Raw genomic sequence first — 21,842 nt, 5'->3', positions numbered from 1 at the left:
GACATAAGTTAAAATATGATAAGGTAAGATTAATTTTCTTTTAAATGTGATAACGTAATCTGACCCTAACTAAAATATATTTACTCTATTTTCAAAAAGTCTTTTTTTTTTTGTAATGGATATTACAGCTATATAGAAAACTAAAAAAATAATTGGTTTTATGTATAGGAAAAAAATAGTTGTTGGAAATCATTAAATGATTTGACTAGAAACAAGAGAGAAAAAAATAGCTGTTAGAGATAATTAAATACATATGATCGATAGTTGATTGGAAATAAGAGAATATAGTTGAAAATTAATAACATTTTAGAAATAAAGAAGTGATAGAAAATTGATATTTATAAAGCACATAATTAAAAAAGTGAGAGAACAAATAATTTTATTAATTATTTTTTACTTTTATATTTTTTTAATTTTTATATATTTTTAATATAATTAATTATATTATAATTATTATAAAATTATAAATTTTTCTTAAATTTGGAGCCTCTTCGAATTGAGAGCCTCTCCAAATTGGGGGCCTAAAACCCTTGCTTGGACGACTTCACCCAAAGGCCGGCTCTATCTGTATGCATGCGGTAAAAGGAAATGTTGAACAAAGGGTTAGGTTAGGTAGGATGTCTTCTTTCCATTTCTGTCAACCGTAGAAGTGTATAAAGCAAAGCCATGCATTTCTTTCGGTACATTGTGTGGATGGCAGAGGTAAATTTCTGTGTCTGTGCCCAAGGGAAAGAGTGGTTTATTAATAGAAAAGGAAAATGGCCATCTACTTTTGTTGCTTGACTTGAAATTGACAAACTTAAATTTTCTTTTCCTGGAAAATTTCAGAAATGCAACCATGAAATGAAGTCACTTCCTTTCTAGAAGTTCACATTGATGGCAGAAATGCATATAGAATGTTTTAGCTTTTTTGGATATGCAATACTGTTAAAAAATAGTAAGTTCAAGAAATTTCCATGGAAATAATTGTTGTGGTCCATGATCTATTGAATTATGTTACATATTACTTTATATATATATATATATATATATGATAAGTCACATTGTACGTACTATGCTTATATAATTTTTTTTATCACTAAGATTTAATAGATTTATTATTTTAAAATTACGAATTTGAATCTTGAGATGAAAAGAATGAAATCGAAATTTAATGTATGAAACAAAATTAATGAACAAAAGTTATATTTCTTTCGATGTTCGTCCTTGAATCTCTGGTATTAGGGTTTGCAAAGAACACAATTCTGGTACCACTAATGGACGCAAAAATGAAGAAGGATCCTAGAGTAATAAAATAAGCCAAACCAAGACTTAAGAGAATCATCTATAAGAACCCAGAATCAACATTGTAACATGGAGAAGAAAAGAAGAGAGAGAGAGAGAGGGGTGGGAAATTGGTAATAAAGACATTAATGAATTCTCTTAATTGCTATATCCTATCTAACTATGTCTATAATTATTTATAAATTCTTTATAGCATCCATTGCTTTATCTTTGTTTGGTACAGTGGAGTGAGGGGATTATAGACTTTGGACCTATAATTTCTAATTAAGAAAGTAATAATGTGTCATTAGTTTTTAATTAGTAAAAATATCATGAGTATGCATTGTGATATAATATTAATTAAAGTATTAATAACAAGCTTTTAAGTATTAATTATATAGGCATATGTTTATACAGAATATAAAACATGCAAAATTGATCAAATGTTCATCTTGCTGGAACTTCATATTGATCCCCAGGAAAAGACATCTGTAACTAAGTTCTACTTTCTAATCAAAATTCTTGACATTATACAGACTATTATCCTGTAGTCTGTAGCTATCATCAGGATTTTTCCTGTCCTCTAATCTACGGAAGCCTGAATCTCTTCCAAGGTACGGCCCTTTGTCTCTGGGACCAACTTGAAGATGAACACAATAGCTACTGCACAGAAGGTGGCGAACACAAAAAATGCACCTGGAACGGGAAAAGAAACAAGATTCAGTTGAATTGGATCTTCAGAGGTTCATAATGTGGCCTAATCTTGGAAAGATATGAAAAAATGGAAGAACCCAAGAAAGTTGTTTGGAGACATTGTAAGCTGTTAAAGAACACAATCCAGGTTCAAGTTTTAACCAGGTAGCAGCAATGGAGGACTTACCATGTGGACTCCAGCTCATGAGAAAGTTAAAACTGTAGGAAACAACCCATGAACCGCCCCAGCTCACCAATGTTACAAGGCTTCCCGCAATGCCTTTGATGTGGATGGGGAATATCTGGGCCAGAACCAAAAATTTCCATCAGGCCCCAATCAAATCTATATTTTCTCAGTTTGTTTCTGTTTTCACAGTAAGTGAAAGCTAATCAAAAATCCAAATTTTACCTCAGCCATTACAATCCAAGGAATTCCACCCAATCCAAGACAATATGAGCCCATGTCAACCTGAAAATTTGCCAAAGAAAAGGTAAGCAAAGTAAACCTTCAAACTTTTGACAGTATGCAGTGTTTCTTCCAGATAGTGCAGATAATCTAGAGATGGTTTCTAATGGAATTTAGTGATAGCTCTGAATTCTGGTGTTTGTTTAAAGGGTATGAACTCTTTTCTTTGCTTCAGGTTCCAGAACTCTGTTGCAGCCTAGGATAAACTGTGCCAAAAATAATTGAACTGGTTCAGGAATGTTGTTAGGTTACCATGATGCCAGTTATTGTGAAGACTGGAGCGAGATCAGAAGCCATGTGATGTTCCTGTTGAAGAAAATACAATGTGTTTAGAGATAACAAGCTGATCAAACAAATAGTATTGCATAAAGGCTCATAAGTTTGATAATTACCTTCAAATAGAAGGAAGCACCAGTAAGTAGACTGCCAAGGAGCATTCCACTTGCAGAAATCTAAGAGAGAAATAAACATTTTGATATGGTATGAGAATTCTTAAACTGTCTTGTTATTTATCTTATGAAGAAATTTTGATAATGGATGATCTTATCTAGTGCCTACCATTAGAAGAGGCCTTCTCCCAGCTTTATCAATTATGACAGCACCAAGTGCAAGAATAATTATCTGAAGGGAAACATCAATGTTTGTTGATAATTGATCAAAAGAAGAAAAACCAGAGAGAAAGAGAGTGAAAGATGAAAACCTGCAGACAAGCATAGAGTATGCTTCCAACATTTGGAGGAACTCCTGAAATAAAAAATTAACATGTCACACTGGCAGAAAAAAAAACTAATAAAAGACTCGAAATGTATGATAAATTTGGGGTTTACCTGCAGAGGTAAAAATTTGGTCAGCATAGAAAACAATTCCATTGTACCCAGAAAATTGTTGGAAAACCATCAGTCCAACACCAATCTGCTTATCGTTCGATGAGGATACAAGTAAGAAGGCAAATAGATTAACAGAAGTGAAGCAATGATTCATAGTGGGAAATTATCTCAAGGAGAGAATGATATTTACAATGACCAAATGTAAGTTTCTTTTGCGAAACAAATCCTTTGCAGTGGCTTTTGGAAGATGTTGAAGAATTGCCAAAGAATCCTATGACGTGAAAACAAAATTTACCTTAAAATTAATCCCCAAAAAAAGGGTAAAGCTGTGCAAAAAAAGGATGTAAAAAGGAAAATGCAATGAAGTAAGTACTTGAATTTCTGCCTCTTCTCCTGAAACATCAGCATTATGTCCATGAAGCATCTGAAGTGCAGCATGGAACTCATTCTGGTAGCCAACCATTGCCTGTTGCACAGAACATAGTTACTTTACCTAATGCTTTTGATCTTCATAGCTTCATGTAGAACTCCAATTGATGATCTTTGTACTGAATATTAACCATAGGTCGAAACGTCTAGTTTCGGAATTTATCATCCTTTAAGTAATTACAAAAGCTTCTCTCATCAGTTACTTCTGAAACTTGTAGTATGAGGAGAATGCTTATGATGATTTTGAAGCAATGAACTTCTGAATAGAAAAGAATATTCAAAATTCTGAAGTTCTATCATTTATTAAGAAATTGATCTTACCAGCCATCTAGGGGACTCCGGGATGAAACAAAGCCCGATAATCATAACCGCACATGGGATCATTCCTGCAACCAAGAACCAACTTCAAGTAAGCTTCATGAAATAAGTTTCAAGACTGATACACTGAACACAATAACTGATACACTGACTTACCAGTTAGAGCCAGTGTTCTCCATGTAACTAATGCACCTACTGCATATGCCACCAAAAGACCAGTGGCAAGGGAAACCTGTAGAGTAGATTGAAGGTAAGCAGAGGACTAATAAGCTAAGTTATAGCTTTATAAGTTATAAAATCATCAAGTCAAGAAAGAATAGCTTCTGAAAGTGCAGATGAGCATAATTCTAGTCCAATGAGTTTGAATCAATTTTGTTACCTGATGTAATGTTAATAGAGCCCCCCTTAGGTGTGTTGGGGTAATCTCAGCAATGATTATTGGCACCTATAAGATCAGGGAGTTCAAGAGGATGCAATTACAAAATCTCTATCAGCATATCAAAAAAATATCATTAGTTATCTGTTCATAAGCTAAACTTTTGAAATAAAATTGAAAGCATACCACATAGGAGTTAACACCAATGCCAAATCCTGTTAAAAATCTTCCAAAATTCAGAGATAGAGTTCCCTGCAAAAGGAAGGAGTTCATCAGCATTTTAATGAGGTAAGATTATATCAAAAATTGTTCGAGAAATGAACACAGCACAAACCAGAGCCAAGTAGATTATGAGCCATCCTGTGATGCAGATGATTGATGACATCCTCATAGTCTGACAGGAAGAGAGCAAGTTTAGGCAGAGAATTTAATGTAAATATTTGAATAGAAAGCTGCTTCATGCACATGACGATATATAACAGGTTATCTCCATCTGTTCACCTCTATTCGGCCAATCAGATCAGCAGCACGCCCACTAGTGATTGCACCAACCATTGCACCAATAGTCAGTATGGATCCAAAGACTGAAAACTGCAATTAAAAAACATGCATTAACTTATACTTCAATATGTTCCTCTGCACAGCCAGATAACAACAGAAATACAAAGTGATGCATTAATTAGCTGTTCAGGTACCTCTGAAGGGGACATTTCAAGTTCCTCCATTGTAGCTTGCTGTGTAGGCGAAGAGAATCCAATCTGCAAAACCAAAAAGTTTCTTCAGTCACAACAATAACCGGAAATCCTGTTGCGTGCACATACAGAAAATCAGACCAACACTAAGATAATAGAGAAACTTACACTTGAGCCAAACTCAAAAGAGCCCATAACTGCAACAAATGTGCTGAGAAGAACCATAAACAGACTTCCATTGCCGTGCGAATTCTGTTGATTTTCCTCCTTTTGGGTAAATGGCTGCAACAAGCTGGCACTTCCATTCTCAATGTCCTGTGAGGTGGCCATACCTTTCTTCTGTTGATATATTCACCCTGCAACAAGCCCAAAAATGCAAACAAAGAGATGAATTAAGCAAGAAGCTGAATGAAACCAAAGGAACACATTAAACCCCCCCTTACCTGCAATTTTCTACACCTTTTCTTCTCTTCTTTCCTGCCACCTCATGGCCCCCCCAGATCAAATGTCTGAGCACTTAACCTTCAGGAAATCAAGGGGTTATACTCCTGTTTTTGGAATGCATTTATTATAGCATTTGCATATACCAGAAAGTGAGAAGTTTAACATGGTAAGTCCATTTGCTTCAGCTGTGCATGCTTCACCATCCTTGTCATGCACTTTAAAAGAGTAAAGCAGTCTGGCAAAACTAAAGCAATAGCAAAGCAATAAACTGATAAAATTAGAAAACTGTACTTGGTATGCTGATAAAATCCAGCTAAAATATCTCTAGCCCGAGTCAGACGCAGCAATTTGTCGAGTTTCCATAAATATCAATGGGAGATAGGTTTACTGACGTAGATATGAGTCAAAGTGCTATTAACTTGGTTCATTATATAATTGTTAAATGTCCACAGATGGTAAGTTGTTGTATGAAACAGGTTGATTTGTCCTCAATTAGCAGCAAGCAATGATTGTAACAGATTTTGCTTTGGAGGATCTGGACCCACTAGAAGAGTCCAGGTGAACCTAGTTTTGACAATGGTGATGATTTGGTTCTTTTCCCAACTTTTGGCCATTGCCCACAGATTATATGCCACCTTCACCAATCTTATCTCTTCTCAAAATCAAATCAAAGCATCTAAATTCCATGCATTTGAGCAACCTCATGAGATGTATTTTGATGAACATAAGACATTATTATCAGATTGATAATCACTCCTCTCATCTAAAAAGGGTATCTAAAATTTAAAATCCTAATGTCTTAATTTGTGATTATCATCATAATGTATGCAGAGCAGCCCGAAACGCAGCCTTGGCATCCAAAAATCGGGGACTACTACATTAGTGAAGCTGTCAATTGCAACCGTTCCAACTATGATGACATAACAGAAATAAGGAAATATGATTGAACAATTATATATCAAAAACAAAATTTAAAATTTAAAACATAACAGACGTTACATACTAACGAGACAAATCTCATAAGCATGTAAGATAACAATATCATATTAAACTAAATGTAATATCTTTGAAGTCTTTTCGAAATTCACACTTTACAAAACATTAAATCTCCAAATATAATAATAATATACAGTTCTCTAAAAGTTACAAAATTTTCATCTAACTAACATTTCTTTACAATAACTTAAAACTGGATAATTACCTCAAAACTTATAAATATCCAAGAGTAGATGTTAATCTTGCTAACCAAAACTCGAGCTAAACAAGTTTAACTCTCAATCATGCATACATGTTGAAGTATGCAAAAATAATAAGAATTAAAGAAATAAGAACAATCACTTAACAAGTAACTGACATCTTTTTAGTCGAATTAAGCAATATTCAAAACATTTAGGCCAAAATTACCAATACTCATATAAATATCAAAGCAGAATTTTGAGTAATTTCATTTAAAATTATAAGTACAATCCTTCTCCTATTCTCTCTTTATTAATAAACCCCAAGGTTATATATGTAAATATAAAAAAAATAAACTTATATTTATTTAATATAGACTATAACTTAGTGATTACTAATTTTTTTACAACAAAATTAATTAGTAGAATTTTTTTAAGGGGTATTACAAAAAAAAAAAGGGATTCTTTGTACAGAGAACTTCTTTATTCCTTTTTCAAAAAAAAAAACTCTAATTTACCTATTCTTTTGTCTACAAGAAATAAGAAATTATTAGTACAATTTAATTCACCAAATTTTTCTCCATACCAAAGGGCTAGTTAGTCACTGAAAACCTCAATGTTACAAGGAACAAGGCAAGCCCCAGGAACCGAGATAGCTGCAAAACCAGTCTCAAAAATTTTCACAATCTGATCCATTGTTGGCCTAGCATGTAACACCGGATGACAGCAAAGGACAGCAATGAACACATACTGCTCCATCGCTTCTGGCGATTTGATCTCTGGCATGCCTTGTTCAATAACATCTAATGCCTTCCCCTGTTGGACAAGCTCCCAAGCCCAATCTGTCAGCCGGAGAATCTTTCCCTCATTGCTTGAATTTGCCTTTTTGCCACTCAAAAGCTCCAGAAGCACCACCCCAAAGCTGTAAACGTCACTTTTCTGGGTTAACTGGCCATACAAGGCATACTCCGGAGCAACATAGCCTAGAGTTCCAGCTACCCTTGTGCTTAAATGTGTCGTTCCCTCTGAATTGATCTTCGCCAGGCCGAAATCTGCAACTTTTGGCTCAAATGTCTCATCTAGAAGTATATTACTAGCCTTGATGTCCCTATGAATAATAGCAGGATGCAGACCATGATGCAAGTAAGCTAAACCTCTTGCAGTTCCGAGGGCAATCTTCTGACGAACAGGCCAACTAAGTTTCTTCTTTCCTGATCCGAAAAGATGATCATGGAGGCTTCCGTTTTGCATCAAATCGCAAACAATGAGTCTCTGATGACCTCCCAAAGGAACTGTCGCGGTACAGAAGCCTCTCAAAGCCACGAGATTGACATGTTTTACACTTGCAATGACTTCTACTTCATGTACAAAGTTTGCATCTCCAGCAACAGAACAATTCTTGAATCTTTTTATTGCAACTTCAGAACCATCTGGTAATATCCCTTTATAAACATTCCCATATCCTCCCATTCCAATAATATTTTTCCTGGAGAAATTCGTTGTCGCATTCTTTATTTCGTCAATTTTGAACTTTATTAAACTAGTGCTTTTGCTATATAGTCCAAATCCAAAAACCAAACTAGTCTCATCTTTGACAGAGTCATTCTTCTCCATAACTGGATTGATCTTCTCCTTTTTATTTTTCTTCCGTCGTCTCATCAGGAGGAATAAAATTACAGCAAGGGTCCCAAGTAAACCAACAAGAGAACCAACTGTAACCCCTGCAATTATACTTCGGTGTTGCCTGCTGCTGGATTTCTTTGGTTTAAATTCCATGGAAAACAAACACTTAGCAGTGGCTCTATCAGTTGGACCAAACTGATTGACAAATGCAGCTGTGTACATATTAGGATACCATGAACAAGCTGAGATATTCCCGGCTGTGTCATCAATGTCATCAAGGTATACTTTCCTAAGTCTGAACAACTTACTAGTACACATTCCACAAGCAAAACTTTTATCCAGAGACTGAGTACAGTAATATCTTAATTTGTTCAATTTGGTATCAGGAATTAGGCTCTCGAACTGTGCTCTAGATGTTACATTCATGCAGGTTTTTGAAACCCATTCGGCATGGTATCCACAAGAAGTTTCAATATCAAAATCATTCACAAACTCACCTATTAACTTCTGGTAGGACTCCCAGCATGCCTCAGAAGTGATGGGAGGGGGAACAAAGTACCCATTCGTCTGGAGATACTTAGATTGAACCAAATGGATTCCTCCAAGAATGTTTTGACACTTTGTGGTAATGCTACCAAATTCAGTCCTTGCAGGGTCTTCATTGACCAAATTCCGGAGGATGTCAAAGTTCAATGGACAAGAGGCTTTCACAAGGGTTTCATTTGAGATCCTTTGGCAATATGCAGTTGAAATGCTGATCTCAAAAAAAGTTAAGACTGCTACTAACGTGAAGAAAGTGGATAGAGATAGGCACATTGTAAATCTAAGGAGTTATAGACATTGAACAGCATAACCTAAATCTTAACTTTTCACAGGAATTGTTCAGATATAATAACTTTAGCAGCTCAGCCTTATCCAGCCTTAGCTTCAGTGGCCCGTTTTGGCAGTTAGTAACAGGCGGCAACCGAGAGCTGGAATCATTCTTAACTGAATTTTAAACGGCAGAGAATCTTTAACATGTGAGTATGTGACTATTAATAATCCTTTATCTGTAATCATTTCTACTCAAACTAATAAAATATTTAGATATTCTTAACCATCTGATTAGAATCAGATGGCTCAGAATCATCTAATGGTTTCTCAAGAGGGGCCAGTTCTTGTTACTATGCAGTTGAATATGTACTGTTTGCTGAGTTATACATAGGAATGATTCCCTGGTTTAAGAAAATATACTACTTATATCTATGCCGTGCATGTGAATTTTTAGGTTGAGATTTGGAAAAATCCCACAACATGACAAAATTAGATTACTATATTTAAGAGGTAACTTTGGCCTTATCCGGAAGCAGACTAAATCATAGATAGGAAATGTTCTCAGTTAAATAACAAAGAAAATTGAGTTGATATTGTTCATATGGTGATGAAAAAATCTCACATCTATTAAGTTGGGGTTTCTTGGGCACATAAATGTAGTAAGGATCAACAATTGGTTTAAGTCGCATGTCCGTCTTAAAAATTCAACATAATATCAGAACAGACATTGTTCCTTCCGTTGTTGTCCCTTCATATCTGGTCCTCTCGGATTTGTTAAGTTAGAGGCTTCCTGGCATATGTTCATGGTCAACCTACCTGTACAGGAGCAACTTCTAGGACAAGTATGAAAGGAATGAATCCTCAGGATAAAGAAGACATCTTCAAGGCCTTAGGTAACTTCCATTCATTTTTGTTTTCTGATATATATTTTGGCATGACCAGCTGACCATTTCTATGCTTTGAATTAGGAAAACATATAATATTGTTGGCAGAAGGTCAAATAAGAAAAAATACAAAACAAAATGACAAGGCAGAAAAGATCAACAATCAACATGGAAGACATGGAATTTGCCTTATCATGATTATATTAGAGGGAAGATAACAGAAGCAAATGACTAAATGGAGTATAAAAATGTGCATAAAAGTCTGACGATATATGATAAAAGATCAGGTCAGGTATGGTTGCTCTTAATAAAGTATGAATACTGTTATGCCTCCTAAAGAATTCAATACCTATAGAACTAGCTTTGGCTATCTATAATTTATTAAAGAATGAACCTATAGTTTTATCTTGTAAAGAGCTGAACAGAAAGCATGGCCTAACAAAACCATACATACCAGAAGCAGAAGCAACCTCAGAATGTTAAATTATCTACATTACATGTCTTAAATGTGAAACTTCTCTCAATTTCCCTATGATCTAGAATGGGCTGATCACTCTTACAGTCACATGGCTGTTCAACACTGGTGCTGGACATGCTGTCCAATTGACTAAAGTTGGCTGATTTTTCTCCATCATCTGTATCTGTTGGAAGAGAAAAGGGAAGTTTTGGAATGGAGTGGAGTGGAAAATCAGATTCCAATATCCTCACAATCTGGTCCATTGTTGGCCTAGCATATAACTGTGAATGAGAAGAAAGAACTGCTACCAGAACATATCTCTCCATAACTTCAGGAGGGCCTAACTCAGGCATGTTTTCATCAATAACATCGAATACTCTACCTTCCTCTACCAATGACCAAGCCCAGTCAGTCAAAAGCAAAGTGTGATGATCATCAATGGAAATAACTGCTTTCTTCCCACTTAAAAGCTCAAGCAGGACAACGCCAAAGCCATAAACATCACTTCTGTCAGTTAGTTGCCCATATAAAGCATACTCTGGGGCAACATAGCCTAGCGTTCCTGCTGCCCTGGTGCTCATATGAGACAATCCGTCGGGAATGAACTTTGCAAGGCCAAAATCTGCCAGTTTTGGCTCAAATGTGTCATCCAAAAGTATGTTGCTAGCCTTAACGTCTCTATGTATGATTACAGGCTGTGCTCCATAGTGGAGGTAGGCCAATCCGCGTGCCACTCCAATGGCGATTTTCTGACGAATAGGCCAACTAAGCTTCTTCACCCCTGATCCAAAAAGACGGTCATATAGGCTTCCATTATGCACCAAATCGCAGACAATTATTCTCTGGTGACCTTCCATAGGAACCGTTGCAGTGCAATAGCCTCTGAAAGCAACAAGATTGACATGACTAATACTAGCAATAACCTCCACTTCATGTGCAAAAGTTGCATCTCCAGCAGCAGAGCAGTTTTTGAACCTTTTCAGTGCAACTTCCGATCCATCTTCTAGTATACCCTTATAAACATTCCCGTATCCTCCCTTCCCTACAATATTCTCCCTCGAGAAATTCTTTGTAGCCCTTTTGATTTCTTCGAATGTGAACTTAACCAAAGTGCTATCTCCACTAATCGTTTCTATTCCAAAACCTGAACCTGTCTCGACTGGGGCAACATTATTCTGTCTTCTCTTCCATTTCTTTCTCCTTCTCCAAATAAACCAAACCACCACAGCTGTCATGAACAAGCCAAAACCAGCACCTACAGTAACCGCACAAAGAATAGTTCTCTGATTCCGACTGGTTGCATTACTTGAAGTTAAATCAAGTGAGAACAAACACTTTGCAGTACCTGAAGCAGTTGGTCCGTATTGATTAGCCAAAGCCCCAGCGTATATGAAAGGGTACCCGGAACAATCTGAAGCATTGTCTATAACAGTGCCATGAAAGTAAGACTGATAAATGCTTGATAAACTAGCTTGACATGGTATGCATGAAGAATCATCATCCAAAGAACGATTGCAAAGAAGCCTAACTTCCTGCAACTTGGAATCAGATATAAGGCCCTCGAACTGATATCCAGTAGTGATGTTCTTGCAACTTTCTGATATCAACCCGGTATTATATCCACAAGTTGAACGAATATTAAAACCGGGTATGGATTCATCAACTAACTTCTGATACCCATCCCAACAGTCCTCTGAGGAATTCGGATGAGGAGAAAAGTTTCCAGTGATTCGAAGATAGTTCGATCGAACCAAACGAATACCTTGAAGGATGGTTACACATTTTGTTGGAACATCTAGAAATGCAAGTTTAGAGCTATCGAAAACTTTCCTGAGAACTCTGAAACTCAATGGACAAAAGGAGTCAGCCAAGTTTCTGTGTGGGATTTCATGATAAATAGCAACTGAAGAGCTAGGATTACGAAAGCAGAAACTCAGTCCAAGGAGAATGAAGTAAAAGGAAGACATTTGAGACCTGAAACTCTGGCAGAAGGGTTGCATTGCTTCCCATTAGAGCTTGTTCTGAGTGGAAATGATCAGGATTTTGACTTTAATGCAGAAGCTGTAAACCATCTAGGATCTCCAGCCTAGAATGTGGTTTATCATATGTGAATATCGTTGGAGGGAAAGAAACTGGAGCTTTCATTAACTGATTTTTAAATCATGGGAACTTTAAATATGACATATTATGAAGTCACATGAGGGATAATTGAAAATGATGTTTCAGACATTCAAATCCCTCAACCTTCAAGAAAAAATGGGTTGATGATCTTTATTTTAATACAAATTCCCAATTTGTCAGAATAAATAAAAGAATATGGCATGGAGATTAAATCCAAGAGGCCACATCCAAGCAAGATATGAACTTGACATTATCACCTGGATAAAAAAATGGGAATCTGAATATGAACTAATGAATTGTTATATTAGACTGGATGATCATGTAAATATCCTTTGATTGTTAATCAAGTTTTCCCCCCCAACAAACAAATTAACTATTAAAGTCAAATAACTGACTTGTTCCAATTGCTTCTTATGCTTCCCACCCAATAAATCCCAATGTCAACCAGTTATACCTTTCAGTTACATCATATACAGTCATTTTTCTATCATTTTATTTTTGGGTATAATATAGTCATTAGTCATTGCTTATACCATGAGTTTACCAAAGAAGCAAGGGACAACTAAAATTTATAATTTCTTTTGAAACCTGAAAAATAAATATTACAATAAATTTGGGTTTTAATTACATAATTATAATTTTATTTGCATTAAAAAATTATTAATGATAATTCGACTAACTTGGGCTGAATATCAGCCCAATTTAAGAGTGAATTGGGCCTTGTCCAATTCAGCTCAATTTTCCTTTCAAGAATCTTTAAGCCACAAGCCAATTTGAGGTTCAAATTTAGGTCTCTTGATGGGAAAAAGGCATTGCTCTTAATGGCCCAAAAATGCTTGGGTCCTCTGCCTCCGAATAATTACCATGGTTTCCATTTTCCTTGTAATTGCAGAGATGATCATTCAAATACTAACACTTTATTGATCTTTATTGCTTATAAATTTTGCTTATAAATATACAGTTTATGATATGATAGTTCACATCATTTGTACATAGAGCCATGTTAGCCACATGCTCGCATTTAAAGTGTCTTTATTGTTCTTATTTCTTCATAATTGATATACATTAAACTTAGCCTTAAACTAGTACACATATAATTTTGCCATAAATTCTATTATTTTCTCAAATTCAAAGCATTGAAATATCGCGCATGTCATTTTCGTAAAATAGTAAATCTAAAAAGCTAATAGTTAATAGTTAGATATAATAATTTTGAACATGATTCTTTAATATAACACAATAACAGTATAAAATTAAACAAGTTTAAGTTTCGTGATTTAATTGTGTTAGATATATTAAAGATATGATAATTTCATATCTTAAATGAGTTAAACTCGTTTAACCCACGTATGACGGAAACGAAATTTTCATCCAAATCTCATCTTATTTTTATCCGTTTTATTTTTTATTAACAATTAAAACTTACACATGCAAATAATTTTGTTTTGGTATTAAAAGAGTATATATTTTCCAAACTTTTCCATAGTCTACAAGGAAAGGAGAAAAGGTTAGTACCATAAATGTTCATTAATGTCATCTTTACTTGCTTTTGTCTTGTTCTTAAGGGAAAGAGCAAAGAAGAATCATCATCTTTTGCATGTATGAATTCACATTTCCCTCACTTAAAAATTGATGGGCAATTTGGAAATCAAAGATGTCAAAATGTTTCAACAATGGTAGCTCAATTATTAAAGGGGAAACGTTGGGTTTTAATTGTACAATTCAGAGTGTTCCAAATGCTAAATTTATGGCACATGAACATATTAGTAAATGCCCACACCTGCTAAAGAGAAGTAAATGCATATGTCACATATACATTGATTAATTATCAAATAGTAAAAAGTACATTAATCTTTTAAGCCTCATTCACTTGGCATCAATGCTGCTAAGGAAGTGTGGTCAGCATCAGAGGATGATGATAGCAACATCTAACTAATATTATTTAGAAAATTGAGTTCAAATTTTTTTCCATAGGTATTTATGATTTGATTAAGGCATGAAATAAGATAAAATTAAATTTAAATCCGTTTAATTTCTTTGGTTTTTTGATACCGTGCTGTGTACAAAATAATCATGTATGCAAAAACGTAAGATTGAGAAGTTTGTCTGTCTCTGTATTATGGGGGTGCAACGCGAAGACATCTAAAAACTTCTAGTCCTGATTCCAAAACATGAAGATTTGATCAAAGAAGTGAAGAACCCAAGGTTTGATTTTTGAAACAAAGAAAAAAAAAAAAACAGGGCTCACTTTCTGTCCTTCTAGCTGTCTATTTACGCAGATTTGAGCGTTTAAGGTTGGGAGCAGAAGTCGCTGCAGAGCTTTAAACACATGTCACCGACCCAACAAAGCAGACCAGCGATTCTTGCGGACTCGTATAATAAAAGAGAGAGAAACAAACAAACAAAAAGTTAATGTAAAAGTTTCTCTTGTGAAAAATCTTACTCCCTCTGGACAAAGACGTAATGAAAAGTTTTCCATATGTAGCTAAATTTTAAGTTTCAGATGGCCTTTTTCAGGGTCTTGGAAAGAACACAAAAAACAAATGGTCTTATCTTTTTGGGGGGTCAAAATTTATGCACCAAAGAACAGGGCTTTAATGTCATAGTAACCTCTACTAACTTTTTTCCTTTTGTTTGGTGTCTCTATCTTTCTCTTGCTTGCTTTGCTTTGCTTTCAATCTATCACATTGTTGTTGGGTTTGGTTTATTTGCTTGTTTTGAGAGTGTTCATGGCTGATGTTATTGACCATCAAGGTGCTACTTCGAGGTATGTATGTGTTCTTTCTTCATCTTATCCCATTTGGCTATGTCTTATTTTTTTTGTAAAGATGTTTTACTTTTGTGATGATTGATTGCAAGCAAATGAGTTTTTTGGTGTTCTCCTTTATGTTATTTTTATTTGGGTATGTCTTTTTGTGTTCTCCTTCATGTTATCTTATTGAAAGTTAGCAAATTGGTTGTTTTTGTTCTACTTCATGTTACCTCATTTGGGTATGTCTTTGTTTTATTGAAAGCTTTTCTTCTTTCTTCATCAAATGTTTGTTGAGTGGTAGCCAATGGTTTGTTCCATTTTGCATTAGTAGTAAAGAGGATATGAAAATTGTAGAGTTTTTTACTTTCATTCCTTCCTTTTTTTTGTTTGCCTTTGTGCTGTTCTACTGTGTAGGATTTGTTGGTTCTGGTGGTACTTAATGTTGTGATTTCTAGTTTCCACATAACCATTTTTGGCAGTTTTGAGTTTCAGCTTATCAACTTTGGGGATTTTCTACACATACCATATATGATAGACTAGAATTTTTGGTTGTTGTGCTTCTTTATGATGTTTCCTACTTTTCATGTTCCGTTTAATGGTTTTTATGCATTTCTTTTATGAGTTAATGTTTTTATATCTTGGTATGTTTTTTACTCTCCTCTCTTTTGTTTGGGATTAATCTTGTTTAGAGCTATGTTCAGCTTTTCAAGTTTTCATTGGTCTGCTTTCATAGGTCTGATGGATGATTTTCATTTTGGTTGTATTTTGTTTTCTGTCATCAAATCTTTCAGCACTTCTAAGTTTATAATTGTCTCCCCCAGAACAAACTTACTAATATTCACGCTGAAACAAGAACGGATTCTGATTTCTGCTTTTATTTGGCTTTGAATGATTGTTGATCTGTTATGGCCATTGGTTTGTTCCAGCGAGAACTCTAAGGATTCTGGTGATAGGCCAGAGAAGAACTCGGAAAATGAGGTTGTTCAAGCAAGACATAGAAGACAAGGGGCTATAATTTCTTCTTATGCATCAGCCTGTGGTAGTTATCTCCAACTCTATTTGTTCTGTGGCATCTCTCTTTCATGTCTGATGCATGTGTTTCTGTAGTCCATGCTCTTACCACTCTTTGGTTCTTATTTTATTGAAGAATTGAGGGTCCTAAACAAGGAAAACGAGAAAAAAGATGGATCATCTCCTAAAGGGGTTTTAGAAGCCTGCTTAGAAGGCTTGGAATCCAACATAATTTCTTATGTTGACAGCCCCAAGGCAGAAATTCGTTGTACAAATGGAGGAGCACTTGCTAACTGGAGAAAGTTCTTCAAATTATGGAAAAGAAGATCACGGAAGCACTTAGCTGCCTTCACTCCTCTTGCTGTGCCAAAGCTATCAAGAAAGAACAGCAGAAGCACAAAAGAGAATCCTGTGCTGAGAGATTTGTACAATTTTAAGTCTTCTTTGGAGGACTTCAGCCTACCTGAGCTCCGAGCTGCAACAGACAACTTTAGCCAAGGTATGCAATTAATTTCAAGACTTAGAATACTTGCAGAAACTGTTTGTATATTTGGTCCACTTATATTCTGGAATTTGGCAGAACTATTATTCCATATTTCCATTATTAACCACAAGAAATAGGAAGTTACATATAAGGGTGCTTAATGAAACTTTTGTTACATTCAAATATAATCTCATTCATTTAGTGATGTAGACCTGTGGTTCTATTTCTTGTAGAGAACTTAATTGGCAAAGGTGGTTATGCTGAAGTCTACAAGGGTCGTTTGAAAGATGGAAAGCTTGTGGCAATAAAGCGGCTTATAAAAGGGACACCAGATGAGAGGACAGCTGGTTTCCTATCTGAGCTTGGCATTATAGCCCATGTAAACCATCCAAACACTGCTACGTTGATTGGGTGTGGCATTGATGGCGGAATGCACCTTGTTTTTCAGTTATCTCCATTGGGAAGTTTGGGATCAGTTCTGCATGGTTTGTTACTAATCTACATTGTTTTTCTCAAGTCCTTATTAATTTAGCTTTATGAGAACTTTGTGATGCTCTTGCATTATCCAGGTTCAAAAGGTGTGCTAGATTGGAATAAAAGATATAAGATTGCTTTGGGTACAGCAGATGGCCTCACATATCTTCATGAGACGTGTGAAAGGCGAATTATTCATAGAGATATCAAGGCTGATAATATTCTGCTTACAGAGAACTTTGAGCCTCAGGTACTTCTCAAGTTTTAAAATTCAAAGGATACACCAAATGAGATGTTTAAAAACCATGGGTTGTGTAAGATTTGCAAGAATCCAGTGTACAGAACCACAAGCACGCATCTGTATATTTCATTATAGAAAGAAATCATGAAACTGACATGGGGAGACAAGCAGCGAATGCCCTTCCTTGTAGAGTGCTAGAACTAATATTCTGTAAGCTGGCTACTTAACTATTGGTTTGCGATGTGAACCACGTGCTATAAATTTATGGGACGATCTATGCATATTCCAAGGTCTCCATCTATATGACTATTCTTACCTTTGCTCAATTTATTTTGGTAGAACATGATTGGACTTCACCTTGCCATTAACTTACCATTTTGAAAGAATGGATAGTTTGGAGAAATCAAAAAGAGTAGCTCTGATCTTTAAATGTACATAATGCTCCCCATGCATAGTTCTACCGAGTCTTAGTCTTCACTTATCAGTATGTCAACAAAATCTGTAATTATCGATAACATCTCAAAATGAGAAAAATGCAAACATTAACCAAGACATTTAGGAATGAATTTCATTGCATGCAGAGACTTACACAATCACTATGTTAATTTTCAAGAAGCTACAGTTAGGTGTAGAGTCTTTCAACTGCAATACAGAAAAAAAAATGTCAGTATAAATATTTCTATGTACTGAACTCTGTAATTTTTCAAAGCCATAAAGAAGACAATTTAATCACCTAGTACTAGCCCTTTTTTTGGCCTAGGGGTCATAATTCCAAACACCTGCCTTAAGCACGAGGTGAGCCTTATAAGTTATGAGCTCAGCAGGTGCCTGCATTATGGTGAAAGATTTAGAATGTTACGCATCCTGTTTAGTTATGAAAATAAAGTGTTCTGACTCAATTCCGGCCAAGAAGGATGCATTGTTGTAGTTTTGTGCTTTCCTTTCTAATGATAAAGCAATTCATGTATGAGAATTAGTTTCATTGCATTTTCTGTCTGAAAATCATTTCCATTATTTTGTTTCTGATTGGTGCCTCACATGGTGCAATCTTATTTTTGTCAACATATATGAGCAGGATCTACCAACAACGGTAGTGATCTTTCTGTCCCGTTTTTTGAAATTTTATGACGGGTATTTTGTAAAGCTCCTAATCATCCATCGTCATGAATGTCAACTGGCATTTTGCATTTGTATTATCATTTTCTTTGTTTGTCCTAGTTATTGATTGCGTCAGCTGATTTGTCATCCAGATTTGCGATTTTGGCCTTGCCAAGTGGCTACCAAAACAATGGACTCACCACAATGTATCAAAATTTGAAGGAACTTTCGGGTTTGTAAGCCTAAAGTATCTGTCATCGTGTTAATAAATACTTTTGTCATAATACTGACTCATTTGTTTCTTGAGATGCAGTTACTTTGCTCCAGAATACTTCATGCACGGAATAGTTGATGAGAAAACTGATGTCTATGCATTTGGAGTTCTACTTTTGGAGCTCATAACAGGACGAAGAGCTTTAGATGATCAACAGCAAAGCGTCGTACTATGGGTACCATTTCCTTGTGAAGAATTTGATCACTCCAACTATATCATACTAGTAAAACAATCTGTACTTACCCTTCAAATTCCTGTAGGCAAAGCCTCTACTTGATGAGAATGATATTAAAGAGCTTGTAGATCCTTCCCTAGGTGATGATTATGATGCAGAGGAGGTGGATCGCATGGTTTTGACTGCCTCTTTGTGCATTGAGCAATCTCCTATTCTTCGTCCTCAAATGAGTCAGGTTAGTATTAGATTTAGAAGTTGTTAAATATCTGTTCACTCTGTTAAGAAATTAATTAATTGGAGTAATAAATATGGCATACGCTTGTAGAAATATGACAAGTGACACATTATTGGTTAATGGACACTGAACAGAAGTTAGAGAAAACAAAGTGAGATTAGGAAATGAAAATGTGAATTCTGATCTGATATTGACTTTGCTCTTTTGAGAGGTGCATCATCTCATTTCATTAGAAAAGCATTGGGTACTTTGTGATTTTAATTCTTGTTCATGCTGGTGAATCATTGATATCACAAAATGCTGAATGACATTTATGAATTGCATGTTTGTCCAAGTTCAAGGGTAGCATTCTCTCAACAATATCTTGCTCGGCAGTAAAATGAACCATTAAGTAGCAGCTAAAAAGAATGAAACCTTGTTGTAGAAGTAAGGGACAATAACCTCTTCTTTAGGTGCTCTTGATTTAGGATTATTCTCGAAGTTGGTGTGGGACCAGAGAGAATTAAGAGGTTATAACTGGTGGTAAAGTGGTCTATTTGATTGATGGGTTAGCATCTATTTAAATTGCTTAACTGAATCTTGAAGTTCCTTTTGAAGATGAGCAGGCCTTGTCTTCTATTTGTGTACATGGAACCCTGAGTAGGACGTGCCTGTTACACTTTACACCACCGAGGAAACTCATCCACCTCCACTTGCTTGTAGCATCTGTTCTTTTATGGTTGCTTCTAATTCCTCTGAATCGTCTTCAACGGAAATGGAGTAACTTTTTTCTTCTTTAGGACATCCCTTCTGAAGCTCAACAAATATAGAATCACGAAGATCTGAATCACAAGCAACTAGGCCTACAAACATTTATGACTACTACTTTTGTGCATAAAAGCGAAAATCACTTTCTGCTCCCAGAAGCAAGAAAAAGCATCAAAGCAATGAATTGGTCTTTGACTCATGCTTTCTATCTGTTCTTAACTCATTAATGGCCAACCATATCTTTGAACTTCTCCTTTTGGACCTTTGTGTGTAGAAATGGTGAATGGGCATTATATCTGGATTGGGGGGGAAGACCAAATCCAAAATGAAATGTCATCAAGTTAACCAAGGTCTTTTTTGATGCAGGTTGTGATACTGCTGAGGGGTGATGAATATGTAGCAGCAGACTGTGCTAAAGAACCCCACAGGCGGTCCATCCAAAGAACATACTCGAACGAACTCTTGGATGCGCAAGAATACAACTCAACGAAACATCTAAACAATATCAATCGACTAAGGGAGATTGCTTTGGGTTCTTAAAACAGAGATGAAAGTTAATCATATAGTTCCATAGGTCTTTGAGTTTGAGGGTTTGCCGGAAGTCTTAACCGAAGTGAAAAGCATTTGATACTACTGTTTTCCATGGCATTTGGAAGCATTGGTTCCTATGGAAGTTCTTCCAAATTTCATGTGAAACAGTACCAAAATCAAATGATTTCTGGTATGTCCCAATCCCTTCTCTTGGCTTGTAATGTATATAACAGGTTTGGAGTGAAAGTTGAAGGAACCTTAAAGCTAAATGCAACAAAATAGAATGTTCAATTTGGACCAGTTTAAGTTTTTAGATGATTTGAGGTTGTGGAAAAGAAAGAAACACCATGAAGACATCCCCCATAAGAAACATGGTATACCATATCAAGGGTCTTCTTTGACCAAATTTATAAAATGGATTGCTTCGGTTGCTGATATTAAGTAAATTAAGGATTGTCCATAAAGACACTTTGGTTAAAAAATGGAAAGAAACAGCAAAAAAAAAAAAAAGAATTGAAGATAAAATTAAATGTTGGATTAAGCAATCTTTATTTTCTATTTCCTTTTATTCTCCTTTTTTCATTTCACCAAATAATGGAAATTAACATATTATTACTCAAACAGTATACTATTTAATATTTAATATATCATGAATTCAAACATTTTTTTTACTTAATATACGTATGTTTGGGATCGAAAATATGAGTCCGTGATAAATAATATTAAAATTTACTCAACTCTTAATTAACGGGTGACTTTCTCATCAAAATATTAAAGTAGATTTAATTAAAATAAGTCTCTTTTTTTTATAAGTAAAAAATTTAATGTAATGAAGATCTTATACAATTGAACGAAGAGAATGTCACTGAGTTCTTAATGAAAAAAGATAGAATGAATTTTACATAATACAAGTATAAACCATAAATTCTTGAAATTTCATTACTTTTTATTTTAAAAATAATAATAATAATAATTAAACTTTTTCATAAAAACTTTAATTTAAAAAAAATACAAAGTATAAAGGCATATACCATCTTCAAAATCAAAATTCTAACCACACAACAAAAATCCTAAAAAAAATATATGATAAAAATAAGAAAAAATACAAAAAAAAAAACAAAAATTGTAATACAAGTTCAAAATGACACGTAAGATGAACGTGGTGGCGTGGAGGAAACGAAGCTGACACGTCAAGTTAGCCTAATGTCTTCGAGCTGCAAGGCCGGAGTCCTGTTCGGT

The 21,842-nt window shown here is 35.1% G+C and overlaps 2 protein-coding genes and 2 pseudogenes across 2 annotated transcripts; 1 reads left to right on the top strand and 3 right to left on the bottom strand.

Moving 5' to 3' along the window:
* Positions 1 to 1,751: 1,751 nt before the first annotated feature.
* LOC18600335 (sugar transporter ERD6-like 8) lies at positions 1,752 to 5,618 on the bottom strand. Its single transcript, XM_018121158.2, has 19 exons — positions 5,508 to 5,618; positions 5,233 to 5,420; positions 5,068 to 5,130; positions 4,874 to 4,963; positions 4,707 to 4,766; positions 4,559 to 4,624; positions 4,376 to 4,441; positions 4,153 to 4,228; positions 4,000 to 4,064; positions 3,623 to 3,715; positions 3,440 to 3,520; positions 3,250 to 3,334; positions 3,123 to 3,166; positions 2,981 to 3,043; positions 2,815 to 2,874; positions 2,675 to 2,728; positions 2,366 to 2,425; positions 2,144 to 2,258; positions 1,752 to 1,959 (listed from the first exon to the last, which is right to left on the bottom strand). Exons 2-19 carry the CDS (start codon positions 5,392 to 5,394, stop codon positions 1,847 to 1,849), a joined length of 1,416 nt encoding a protein of 471 aa, XP_017976647.2. The 5' UTR covers positions 5,395 to 5,420; positions 5,508 to 5,618; the 3' UTR covers positions 1,752 to 1,846.
* Positions 5,619 to 7,242: 1,624 nt separating this feature from the next.
* LOC18600334 (putative LRR receptor-like serine/threonine-protein kinase RKF3 pseudogene) lies at positions 7,243 to 9,137 on the bottom strand (annotated as a pseudogene).
* A 1,079-nt stretch (positions 9,138 to 10,216) lies between these two features.
* LOC18600332 (putative LRR receptor-like serine/threonine-protein kinase RKF3 pseudogene) lies at positions 10,217 to 12,596 on the bottom strand (annotated as a pseudogene).
* Positions 12,597 to 14,624: 2,028 nt separating this feature from the next.
* On the top strand, positions 14,625 to 20,903 carry RBK2 (ROP binding protein kinases 2). Its single transcript, XM_018122275.2, has 9 exons — positions 14,625 to 15,348; positions 16,260 to 16,372; positions 16,481 to 16,843; positions 17,062 to 17,313; positions 17,398 to 17,552; positions 18,794 to 18,873; positions 18,955 to 19,090; positions 19,176 to 19,325; positions 20,439 to 20,903. The coding sequence occupies exons 1-9, from the start codon at positions 15,311 to 15,313 to the stop codon at positions 20,610 to 20,612; spliced, it is 1,461 nt and encodes a 486-aa protein (XP_017977764.1). The 5' UTR covers positions 14,625 to 15,310; the 3' UTR covers positions 20,613 to 20,903.
* Positions 20,904 to 21,842: the final 939 nt, after the last annotated feature.

This window comes from Theobroma cacao, chromosome 5 (assembly GCF_053813885.1).
Source record: "Theobroma cacao isolate CCN51 chromosome 5, ASM5381388v1, whole genome shotgun sequence".
NCBI lineage: Eukaryota > Viridiplantae > Streptophyta > Magnoliopsida > Malvales > Malvaceae > Theobroma > Theobroma cacao.
Note: the sequence above shows the minus strand (reverse complement) of the source record. Positions and strands in the feature narration are given on the sequence as shown.